The following is a 12,156-nucleotide window of genomic DNA, read 5'->3' on the forward strand; positions in this document are numbered from 1 at the left end:
TCTGGAAATAACACGCAAAATTACTGTACAGAATAAATAGCACCACCAGGAAGCGCGTTGCTTTCGTCAACACTGGGAAGTTAAACTTGCCGCAGAACTCCCCGGATGAACGTGTGCCCAAGGCCTGACCAATCGCGCAGCTCGCGTGGCTAAAGTTAGCTGCTTGCGCTAACAGTGTGTCGATTTTCTCTTATCTCCGACTTAACAAACAAACAAACATGTTTGGTTCTTCGAGATCTGGGGGCGTACGAGGGGGCCAAGACCAATTCAACTGGAATGACGTGAAAGTTGATAAACACAGAGAAAATTATCTTGGTAAGTGAAAGCACTTGCTGTAATGTCCGCTATCAGAGCTAACCAAAGAGTGAGCAAGAAAGCAGCGAAAGAAGATACTCAAAACAGCTGTCTAATACAAACTTTGGCCAATGCACCTGTTCCCTACCTTTTGATGTGGAGTTCCTCATTACAAAAGTCTGGATTGTTTTATTAAGTTAAAATTTCTTCTGTTTTCCACCCTTCACACAGCAGGTTCCCACTTTCATTGCCTCCTCTATGAACAGACACGCGTAGCCTCTCCGTTGTATGTACCCTCACCCCTGCCAGCAAGTCAGCATGTCAAACTAGAGCAAAAGCTACGTAGCAGCCAGTAGAGATGCGACATAAAAGGTTAACAAAAGTAGGGTTACACAAGTTGCTAGGGGAGTTATATTTCGGGAAATCATTTAAGTAGATGTTGTGGCTAACACTGTAGATGAGAGAACCAGTTGTACTGTTTAGATCCGGTCAGCAGCAAAGTTAAAATGTGAAATTTGAGCATCACGTGAGTCAGAGACGAGGATGCGACACAAAATGATCCTGTTAAATCTAATTTTCAGTTGAATAACAATACAAGATATTTGTAGGGCTAAGAATCCACATGAGGCATTGTCTTGTTAAATTTGTAGTCATTTGCATACATTTCCTGGGAAGAAATCTGGACACTGGATTAAGCCAGGCTGACACACACACCACTGTTACAAGATAAGAACTTTTAGCCTATTGATTTCACCTCAGACCTTAAGAATCCACAAGAAAGGAAGGAACCGTAATTTCAATTCTCTTTTTGTCCTGTGCATGCTGCAGAATTGTCAGTAAAGCTGAATTTGACTCAGCTTAAAGATCTTTTTGCTGACACAGGTTGTTATGGGCTGGTAGTTTTAACAACATTTTAAAACTTGTGTGTTCTAGATAAAACGATAACAAATCAGTTTGTGACATAGTCTTACTGTGAGAGCACTTTATTTTTTACTTATTTCATGGTTAAGTCTTATTGAACTATGTACGTGCAAATTAAAAGCTACAAAGAAGCACACTGTTTTTTTCTCAGATATTTATCGTGCAGCATGAGAGTCGACTGGTTTTAATTTACCAGGTAAAGTTGAGCAGGATTTTTTAGAAAACCACATTCAGGAAGAAACAGTTAATTATAGATAAATATAATTCCTTGAAGTAAAAACTTAATCAGACTGTACAGAAACGTTTACCTTCTGGACCTATTCTTTCCTAACCATCAGATTTTTTCTGTGTGTTGTTTCCAGGAAACTCTTTGATGGCACCAGTAGGACGATGGCAGAAAAACAAAGATCTGACATGGTATGCAAAAGACAAAAAAGGTGGTGCAGCTTTTACAAAGGATGATGAACTTGCTGCTGTCAGGGCAGCAGAAGAAGAGGCAATGATGGCTGCCCTGTATGTATACCTTTCCATAAAAGTATGTTCTATAACATTATAAGATTAAGGCATCAAAATAACCCCTTTACCCTCACCATTCTCAATCTAGGGGGCACAAGAATATAAAGAGACAGCCAACTGGTTTGACCAAAGAGGTATGTGACTTATCTGGTAAATATCTTTGAAAAAAATCACTCACTATTAAAACGGCAGAATGATTTGACTTTTATTTTAATTTACCAGGACCTAGTAGAGGTGTGCAGGAGGGAAGAAGCTGATGGTGAAGAGAGGAATGTGGATCGTATATCAGGCTTGGGCAGCTCCAGGTTATTAGCTTCCTATTAATGTCACAATTAAACCAATATGTTTTAAATATTCTCAACCTTGGCACAAAAAAACCAATCAACAGATTAAAATAAAGTCCAAAAAGCAAGATATTTGAGCCACCTACACTGTAAATACACACCATATGAAAATATTTATAGAAGTCATTGTAAAATATCACAATCACAATTGGTGTCATGTTAACAGTGACATGCGTTAAGATATATTCATCTAAATGAAGTAAAGCAGTCGTGTCTGGTGCTCATAAATTCTGGTTTTTATATTTTACATTTGTCATTTATTCATAGATGTGTCATTTTAGAAATAAGAATATCCACCAACTTCAGAATTTCAGTTCATTAAGGTCCTGGGGTGGTAATCCAGTTCAGGGTAAACAACATGTGATAAAGGACTATTATTTGGATTTTGAGAACAGAGATTCTTATCTTAATGAACTATGATTGTAAAGTGTTTCTTTTTAATGTTTCCATCTTAAGTGCAGGGTCACGAAAGATGATTCTGTCCCAGAAAGAAAAAGAGGTGGCTAAAATGGGCCTGCCAGTTTTTACAGTAAGTTTTTTGCCTTTTCAGTTGTTAAATATTACAGAATAAAAAAAATGCAATACTGATAATGCAGATCCACAACATTTTAATTGTCTAATCTGATATGTAAATAACACCAGGAGTGACAGTATTTCATTGTGGCCATGTATTTAATTAGATCTCTAACTTAATGCAAATATTCAAGATTTACTTTCTGTTCAGCACCACAAGACAGAGGGTCATCCAGAAACCTCCGCAGCAACATCGTCTGAGAGGGTTGAAAAACAAGAGGTGGAACAAAGGTGAACATGCATGATCTTCCATGATGCATAAGAACATTCATCTTAGATTTTTATCTTTCCTCTGCTGACTTATAACCTTTATTTGTCTCTGTAGGCATGAGAGCAAAAGGAAAAAGAAAGAGAAAAAGAGCAAAAAGGAAAAGAAAAAGAAGGAAAAAAAGAAGAAAAGGAAAAGAGATTCATCCTCCTCTGAGTCGGATGACAACAAAAAAAGGTTGGCTTGGTCATTAAAACCATTTTTTTTTTATTATTTTAGACATTTACCTAAACTTATTCAAGTGGTTGTTATGTGAAGAAAATGGGTTTAAAGACAAAGCTTTTTGATGTGACTTGTTTCAACATTCCAATTAAAGGAAGCGTTGAAGAACTGGATCTCTTTCATACCCATAACTTACTTTTTAATGAACCAAACAAGCAGTTGTGGGTTATTATTTCATAGTTTATTAATCAGTTAAACAGGTAAAAGATTTGCAGTTGGTTCCAGCTGTAGTGTCTGTAAGCAGAAGTTGATGCTGTGAAGTCATCTTAAGGCTGCAAAAACAAAACTAAATCATCAAGATGCAACAGCAGGAACATTTGGAGTAGCCACAGTTTGGTACATTTGTAGGAAAAAAAGGGCACACTAAATTTGGCAGCATAAAAGGGTCTGGATGAAAATTATAACAAGCAGTGATGGATGATTAGATGAGGAACAAAGATCCCTTCACATATGTCTAGCCAAATGAGGGATGTTATCCAAATGGTAAGCAGATCATTATCAAAGTCTACTACAAAGAGATGACTTCACCACAGCACATACAGTAAATAATGTGTCTAATGTGTAAACTCTTTTTTTTTAATCCCCAAGGGTAGAAAGGCTTAACAAAAGAGTTCTGAAATGTGAAATTATGTTTATATACTAGAAAGAAAAGAAACAAGTTTAAAAAAGGAATAGAATGGCTTGACTAATACAACATACCTATAAAAAATGAAAGCATGTAGATTCCAAAGGCTTCCAGTAACAAAAGATCTTCAGTGTTCATCGCTGATGTAATTAATGTATAATTATAACCTTAATTCATTTAGGGAACTAAAATTAAAGTTTGTGGTCTTGTCCAGACATATCCAGACTAAATGTATATGTTAATGTTTTTGAGTCCATCTGTAGCACAACAGCACTAATTAAGCCTGGAGATTTGCTTTAAATATGCTAACACTAGAGGGCGCTAAGACACTATTCTACACAAAATCCAGAGCAATTATTGTTTCAGTTTGAGGTACATGAATACATAATTTAGGATTAGTCCTGTGTATATGAGAGGCAGGAAAGAAGGGGAGACAGATTAAATATGTTTTTAATCATTTTTGAAAGTTGGAAGAGTGTACAATTTATGTTAAGTATATGGTACACTTAGCATACAGTATGATGGCTACATACAGGTGTATTCATGCAAGGTCTTGTAACAAAACTTTGTCCAAACAGTAGAGTTACATGCACATAGCTATCTGTTAGCATTTTCTGTGGATGTCACCGTAAAGTTCATGGCGGCAGCTTCTCTCATCAGAGCCCCACCACACCCCACTCATTGACTGCTTCCTTTTACTTTTCAGGCACAGAAAGGAGCATCATCATCATAATCCATCATACCATAGTCAGAGTGGAGCCAGACCCCATGACAGCCATTCAAGGGGGGGAGCAAAGGCCGAGCGGCAGCCTTCCCACCCCCATCAACGACAGCAAAGGCATGACACAGACTCCTCTGATGGGGGGTCTCCTACTCGTAGTAACCCTGCCATCCACAAGAAGGCCCCTGCTGGTGCCACACAAAGCCACAGGCGGCGCCACGACACAGATTCGGACGACTAATGTCCTTCTCCCCCCAATCAATTCAGAGCTGCATTATGCGGACAGAGCACTCTACTGCAGCCTGACCAGCCATGAGGGCCTCAATTGCCCTGGACAGCCAGGCGGACTGTGGCTGGCGAGAAGGCAGTGGGACAGGTTTTAGGCTCATGTATCAACTAATTCACACAATAAGTTGGTCATTCGATATTAACATCGGTGTATATTGCGCTATTTGGGGTTTTCTGTGACCAGTCTTGTTTTATGATTAAATCTAAAATTACCACATTCATCATGTAATTTTTTTTTATCATATTGATTTAAAAGATGAGGTATCTTGCAGAGTTAATGGATTGATTATATTCTCAAATGCTAGTCCCCAGTGACGGTTATTGATCTGACAAGGTCTTCTTGCTAAACAAGAAGACCTTGCTTTTTGTATGCCCTACGATTTTTACTGAAAGTCACACATTTTACGCCAAGTGATCACGACTCCTTATATGACATAGCTAATTAAAGGTTTACAGTTATGTGTACAGTTCCCAATTTTCCATTGTAGAAAAATCACTAGATTGTATTTATAGTCGATGAACTGTTTCTTTTAGGTTTTTGTTGAAAAACACCCGAAATACACTACTTGTTGCCTTTTTCATCTTTGCACATCTTCTATCCCACTGTACCCCTTGCACTTCTCACCACCTCAGGTCATTTTCTTTTCTCAGTCATACCAGCTCTCCTTAATCCTTCATCAGTCAAGGTTCAGCTCCCTGACTGCTGTGATACCATTGGAATGCTCTCCACCGGTTGTAATAGAGTGCAGTGTTTGCATTTGCCTTGAATTGGTCTGAAAGAGGGGATTCTGCAGGCTGGCACCTGGGGGGTATACAAAGAAAAGGCGCAAAGCATTCATAGAGTGCAAAACACCAGACTGGTTCTTTTTTATATGGCCGGGTACTATTAGCCCGCCACACACAAACCAAGCTGATGAAGCAGCAGGAGTGGAGGTCAGACAAAGCCACCCTATGAGGTGCCCAACACTCAAACTACCTCGGCTTCTACTGCTACCATACTCTCCTGCCATGTTTTATAGGCTTGGCTGCATTAGCCAAAGCATCCTAATCAACCTGTAGGAATGCCGTCCTAACGGAGTGGAGCAGGGTGTGCTGTCCACGTAACTGTTTTAACCTCTGCGCTGGGTGGTTTCACCACTTTAGGGTATCATTTCTTCCTGGGTCATTTAATGTAAAGTTGCATTTATTAGGCCTATTTCTTGATTTCTTTAAGTCTAATCATTACTCTTAAGTTTAAACATTTCATTTGGATTGTAAATAACATTTTAGATTAAAAACTGAGTTTTTTTTTTATGGACCACATTAAACAATTTTATCTAAATGCTGGTTAAGTTGGGTTATCCAGCCATTACATCGTTGTTTTATGTTGTTTTATCTAATTTTAGAACCTTAAACTGGAGGACACAACCATCATTAAACCTGTTAAAATTAATTTGTAAATCAGAGTGTACACAATAAAAACTAGTTCTCAAAAGATTTTCTATCCAATCACTTTAATTGAAGTGTCCCCCTCCCCCAAACACAAATCAAAAGCTTTACAGAAACAGTGACAAACGTATTATTGCAACATACAGGCAAACATATTCAAATGCACCGGCAACAAGTAACACCCACACCTTTTAGAAATAAATCCCAGAAAAATAGAGGCAATGTAGTCTGGATAAAAAGGCATTTGAATGGCCTCATGTTTACACTATAGATGATGGCACTTAAAGATAGTTGATTTTGGTATTGCTATCAAAATGATATTTCCCACATCGAGTTGAATAATAAGTTAGAAATTGCTTAGAGGCTTTAGCAAAAAAAAAAAAAAAAACGTCAGTTACCTCTCACAGTACACAGAAAAAAAAACAGTGTAAAGCTACAGAAATAAGTACTCAGTGGGGTAATGGTTCCTCGGCTGCCTGATGATGTAAAAACCCAGAAGTGATACATGCCCTTAAAGACCAACAGATGACACCATGGAGTATTGCAAAGGCAACACATGATCAACCTGAGATTTGAAAATACAAAAAAAAAAAAATCCAATTCACTGTCCATTCAACTGCAGTAGATCAGGTAGGTGTGTGGCCACTGCAGCATTTCAATTCACTGCAACATATTCTATAACAATAGCTAAAGTGTTCACAGACAGGAGTGATGTCAGCAAAGACAATTAAACCCAGTGCACCAAATGTACATTTCAGGGTTGTTACTAGTTACTGGTAAGTCACCGTAGTAGCTGCTAGTAGTGCATCAGTGTATAATTGTTTTTTTTTTTATTTTTTTTTAAAGAAAAGCCCCTCAAAGATCACTCTCTACAGTACCTGACTGTAAAAGTCACTGGATTGCATTGATGTCCTGGGGCTAAAATGTGCTGGTGAATACCATTCCTCCCTTTTATTTATTCAATGCACGCATGGCTGCCTGACAGCCAGGAAGAGCGTAACTATAATAGAATTTTAAAGAGTGCAATAAAAAAGGCCAATTACCAAATTTATTTAGTTACATCAAATAAGAAAGCATGATAGGAAAAGCTTTACAAGTATAGATCACCACAACTACTGGCCCATATACATGTGATCAAAACTAAGGTGAGGGCCGCTTCCAGTATGGGGTAACTCTGTTAACCTTAAGTGTAAGAGCAAGGTTTGGGTGCAGCAGATTAGTATTTGAAATGCTCTAATTATTAATGGTTTTTGAGCTGATTAGACAACCAATCAAGTCCTTCATAGAGACCATCTCCAGTGGTGGCACAGGTTGCTTGGATGTACCAGTTTCTGTTACGCAGTGAGTGAAGATTCATCTTGTCTGTGAGTTCTGCTGCATTCATAGCATTTGGAAGGTCCTACAAAGAAGAAGAAATAATTACAAACCTAAATTTAGACTTTTTTTTTATGAAACAGGGAGGCTTACAGAAAAAACATAAATTTGGATAAACTATTTTTTAAAATCCATCTGCTTTTAAAGATTTGAATAACTCACTTGTTTGTTGGCAAACACTAATAGCACAGCATCACGCAGTTCGTCCTCTGCCAACATTCTCAAGAGCTCTTCACGGGCCTCGGCACATCGCTCTCTGTCATTGCTGTCCACAACAAAGATGAGACCTGGCGCAAGTGACAACAAATAAAATGAATAAATAACACCCAAATATCAAATATACATCTTGAAAATACAAAGCATTAGAAATGTACAAAGGGTTAATTTACTTTCAAGAAAATGTAAAAAGAAAATTAATTACCCTGTGTGTTCTGGAAGTAGTGACGCCACAGTGGTCGGATTTTGTCTTGACCACCGACATCCCACACTGTGAAACTGATGTTCTTGTACTCTACCGTCTCTACATTAAAACCTGAGGGGAAAACACCAACAGCAGTAAACAAGACTATAATTCTAAGAAAGATGGGCTAACAAGGGTGATGTTAAAAAGAAACAAAACAAAAACCTCACCTATTGTGGGAATGGTAGTCACAATCTCTCCAAGTTTAAGCTTGTACAAAATGGTGGTCTTTCCTGCAGCATCCAAACCCACCATGAGTATCCTCATCTCCTTCTTTCCAAACATTTTAAAGAGCCCTGCAAACATATTCCCCATGGTGGCTGGTGATGGAACCTTCTTCTGACAAGGAAAGTAGAATAAACCTCAAAAACCTGTGGAGAAACAAAAACAGTTGTTATGCATCAAAAATAAATGGATTGTTGACACGAGTGGAGCTAAAATTAGTCAATTAGTTCATTTAAAAACAAAAAAGGACAAAAAAAAAAAAAAAGAAGTCTGCAACAAGTATGATAAACCTCCCAGTAATTCTTAGAGAAAATGCCAAATGTGACTGTCTTATCTAATATATACCTCCTGCTTCATTTCAAACAATACACAAAACATCAATCCATTTAGATACTTGCTTAAAGGAACTCAGGGTTGCATGGGTGCCGAAGCTTGTACCAGCCACCATCAGACATGGCACGATGCATTTACAAAAAGTAATTAAATTGTCACTTGCGACCTGGGTATCTTATCTCTACAGAAAATTATCTTCTATACCCTTGAAAAACATTCACTTAATGTCATGCATCAATACCACCTAACTTTAGTGTCCTTATCTTTAGTCCATAAGAAACTATCAGCTGGACAGATTTTTTTCTTACTAAAATCAATACCTCAGAGATAGCTGTATCTTCTGTTAAAGAGTAGCCTCAGACAAACTTTGACAAAGTTAAAAGTCAGAGCCACTGATTTTCTTCATGATTAGAATGTATTTCAACTGTTTACAATACGGATTTTGGACACTAGAGTTAATATTTTCATTACCTGTATTTGTTTGATATTTATTCTATTCAGTGCAAGTGCAGACGGTGCTAACACACAAATGAACTGCAATGCTTAGCTACAGAGCTAATTTAGTTTTAGTTCGCCATTACTTTTAAACTGCTGAAGTTTATTAGATGGGAAGCATACACACCATAAAGGCCTTCGCCTTCATTGCTCTATACGTATTTTATTCTCAATAAACAGATAAATTAGTTATCTAGCTAGATGACATGTATATATAAAATGTAGCCGATGGCAAGCTAAAGTCACAGCGACGCAATGCTGACAACACATATACGGTTTACAATTAACCTTTAACAAAATATTTGTACCTTTAAATATAACCTATCGATTTATATATCACTGGTTTCACAAGTTTAAATGCAAGGTGGTTACTGGCCTGGAGCACTATGACATTTTGCTTACCAGGTTGCAGTCCTGAAAGTTGCTCAACTACGTAAACAAACCTACGTTAGCTTGATATTTTGCAATGCTACTAATCGTACGACTAAGTCATTAAAAAAACATTTTAACAAATGGTTGACACTTATAACATCAATCAATATTTTCGTATAAACTAAATAAAACAGAAGTGTGGACAAAAAAGAAGAAAGACATTAAATGCAAGCCAAGGATAGCTTTGCCAGTACAGAAAGACTGGCTAGCCGCTAAATATCAGTAATAAATCACTCCATTTCTATCATTATGTAACTGCAGCCACGCACAATGCAAATTTGCTAGTAAAAACATAATGGCTTTGTGTTCGAATATAATAAATTAAAGTGGTTATTTAAAAAGGACTCTTTACTTCGTTAAAGTTTCCCACTTACACGGTTGGTGTGGTTCTCTGCCTCAAGGCGTTTCCTTTTACGCAAGAAAATGGCGACAATTTGACACGTCAGAGGTCCAGTTTAACTTCCGCGATCACAGACCTTGATGAGTCGCCCCCTGTGGTTGAAGGAAGAATTGCATGCACCACAATGCCCAAAGTTACTGTGTTTAATAAAGAAAATAAGAAGAAAGAAACATACAAAGAAATTCTTGCTCTGTACAGATAATGTAAATTAGAATTTCTTGGTATATCTGAAAAATTATGTACAGTCCTGTATTACAGAATGGCTCTTTGAAAACTGTGTGACAAAATAGTTTGCCTGCAGTCCATGACAACCCTTTACTGAAATTATTTGGTCTATTGTGAAATTAAAGATAAGAAAAATGGATATTTGCACTTTTTAGCAGCTGAAACCTAACCCATCAGAAATAAAAGGCAAGCTGTTTTTTATTTTCAAAACAATACCAGCTGGGCTCCAAACATCCACAGATCGCTCTGAAGACAAGATGCTGGCCAACACAGCTCCAAACATATCTCCACCCCATTTTTCTTTGATGTTTGCATTTTCAACAAAACAGGTTTCTATGCAGTGTCAGTTCTGTATTTATTTACAACTCACACACTGTCCTAACATTTCTAGCCTGATGGTATGTAGACTATCATTCTAAACATTTGTATTCATTTACATCTGTCAAAGTAATTTGTTTTCAAACTTAGCTCCTTCCACATTATTTTAGCGTTGGGACAGCTGAAATTTAACCAGGGTCAACTATCCCTGCTAACCCCAGCAGAGGGGGCAGCAGGAGGAGAGAAGACTAGAAGAGCAACAGGAGGGTATGAAAGATGAAGGACCACACAGTGAAGGTTCATAATGCCATCTCACTCTGCTTCCATAATCTATGGTTTTTTCCCCACTGAATGCTGGAGAGATCACTTTCAGCATATTTCCTTGGTGTTATGAAAATGAGTGGAAGGTAATTATTTTAGCATTTTTTTATTTTCTTGTGGGTTTACACATTTGACTTATTCTGTAAAGTTATATCGTGTTTTCACTCAAGTTTCAGTTTTTCTTGAGAAATTATTTAATATTTTCAACACTGCTGCAATTACACCCCCCCCCCCCCCAAAAAACAAACAAACAAAAAAAAAATAATTACATGGTAATCTGTTCTTTTTCCATTTAAAAATATTGTCTTTATCCAAACAGCTAGTGACACAGAGCATATTGTGAAAAATTGTACTATAAAGTATTTGTGCTTTATAAAACATGCTGCTGAGTGGTTAAGAAAATAGAGTATTTTGAATCAAAGGTTGCATTTTATTCAAGACACAATGTTTTCGTCTCACTTTGGTTAGTTGTTCACATTATTTTTATTTTTATCTGATATACAGTTATGTCCTGAAATATGTGAACACTAAAAAATCTTGTTGTTCGAGCTTTTTTTTTAAACCAAATAATATTTTCCATTTACAGCTGTATTTTGATTCCAACCATAATGTGTTGACTTTTAGCTTTAAATCTAGGATATTTACATCCAAACCTGATGGAAGAGTTTAGGAATGACAGCTCACTGAAATATGATTAAACAAGGATTACTTTAAGTAAAATTTCATGTCAAAATTGTTATTGCTGACACTTGATGAAACATATTTTGCAAGTAATAACTGCTTTAAACACATGGATATCACCTAAGCATGTGTGTTCTCCTGTTGAATGCTTTATATCTTTTTTGTGGGTCTTTCTGCCTTTTCTTTTACCTTCAGCAGTGAAATGCAATTTGATCGAGTCGAGATGTTTGAGATCAAACGACTAACTCTGCCCCTGCAGAAAATTGAACTCTTTTACTTTCAAAACATCCAGTTTGGAAGGTGAAATGCATTTGTTCTGGGGCATCTGTGCTGTGATGCATGTCCAGTCAACTTTCACCTGAATCTGTGCAGACAACAAAGAGGAATACACTTTGGAATTCACCATGCAGCTTCTTCCAGCACATTTTTTTTCTTTTCTTTTTCTATTTGCAATAGTATCAAAATTTGACCATCTACAATATTTCACTCAGATAAACTTTTTTGTTTCTTTGTTTGATTCACATTGAGAGCTTTTCACTTCGGATGCCTGCCACACTTACAATCACCTCCAGACAGCTTGTAATCAAAATAAACAAATAAAAATACTTCACTGATTTGGCTTTTCTTTCATAGTACAAAAAGTAGCCATTTAATCTGTTAATAAATACTCAATTTTCAGTGCCAAGCAATGA

At 37.1% G+C, this 12,156-nt stretch overlaps 2 protein-coding genes across 3 annotated transcripts; one reads left to right on the plus strand and one right to left on the minus strand.

Annotated features, from left to right (window-relative positions):
• The first annotated feature begins 181 nt into the window (after nucleotides 1-181).
• On the plus strand, nucleotides 182-7,031 carry c8h1orf35 (chromosome 8 C1orf35 homolog). The gene is made up of 8 exons (XM_041991392.1): nucleotides 182-315; nucleotides 1,578-1,728; nucleotides 1,820-1,865; nucleotides 1,954-2,036; nucleotides 2,532-2,604; nucleotides 2,800-2,879; nucleotides 2,974-3,093; nucleotides 4,470-7,031. Exons 1-8 carry the CDS (start codon nucleotides 219-221, stop codon nucleotides 4,723-4,725), a joined length of 906 nt encoding a protein of 301 aa, XP_041847326.1. The 5' UTR covers nucleotides 182-218; the 3' UTR covers nucleotides 4,726-7,031.
• On the minus strand, nucleotides 7,000-10,024 carry arf1 (ADP-ribosylation factor 1). Of its 2 annotated transcripts, none has more exons than XM_041991395.1 (5): nucleotides 9,894-10,024; nucleotides 8,205-8,405; nucleotides 7,996-8,106; nucleotides 7,737-7,861; nucleotides 7,000-7,599 (listed from the first exon to the last, which is right to left on the minus strand). In XM_041991395.1, exons 2-5 carry the CDS (start codon nucleotides 8,347-8,349, stop codon nucleotides 7,441-7,443), a joined length of 540 nt encoding a protein of 179 aa, XP_041847329.1. In that variant the 5' UTR covers nucleotides 8,350-8,405; nucleotides 9,894-10,024; the 3' UTR covers nucleotides 7,000-7,440. The 2 variants fall into 2 exon arrangements, with proteins under 2 accessions (XP_041847329.1, XP_041847330.1); XM_041991396.1 differs by lacking the exon at nucleotides 9,894-10,024 and adding an exon at nucleotides 9,872-9,889.
• Nucleotides 10,025-12,156: the final 2,132 nt, after the last annotated feature.

Source organism: Melanotaenia boesemani, chromosome 8 (assembly GCF_017639745.1).
Source record: "Melanotaenia boesemani isolate fMelBoe1 chromosome 8, fMelBoe1.pri, whole genome shotgun sequence".
In the NCBI taxonomy this organism is placed as follows: domain Eukaryota; kingdom Metazoa; phylum Chordata; class Actinopteri; order Atheriniformes; family Melanotaeniidae; genus Melanotaenia; species Melanotaenia boesemani.

What these genes read in the sequence shown, in the direction of transcription:
- c8h1orf35 (XM_041991392.1), top strand. Translation starts at nt 219, where the DNA reads ATGTTTGGTTCTTCGAGATCTGGGGGCGTACGAGGGGGCCAAGACCAA. An exon ending in TCAGGCTTGGGCAGCTCCAG is followed by an intron (nt 2,037 to 2,531) that starts GTTATTAGCTTC and finishes TTCCATCTTAAG; the next exon opens with TGCAGGGTCACGAAAGATGA. An exon ending in TGGGCCTGCCAGTTTTTACA is followed by an intron (nt 2,605 to 2,799) that starts GTAAGTTTTTTG and finishes CTTTCTGTTCAG; the next exon opens with CACCACAAGACAGAGGGTCA.
- arf1 (XM_041991395.1), bottom strand. Translation starts at nt 8,349, where the DNA reads ATGGGGAATATGTTTGCAGGGCTCTTTAAAATGTTTGGAAAGAAGGAG. An exon ending in GACTACCATTCCCACAATAG is followed by an intron (nt 8,107 to 8,204) that starts GTGAGGTTTTTG and finishes TTTTCCCCTCAG; the next exon opens with GTTTTAATGTAGAGACGGTA. An exon ending in CTACTTCCAGAACACACAGG is followed by an intron (nt 7,862 to 7,995) that starts GTAATTAATTTT and finishes CACTTGCGCCAG; the next exon opens with GTCTCATCTTTGTTGTGGAC.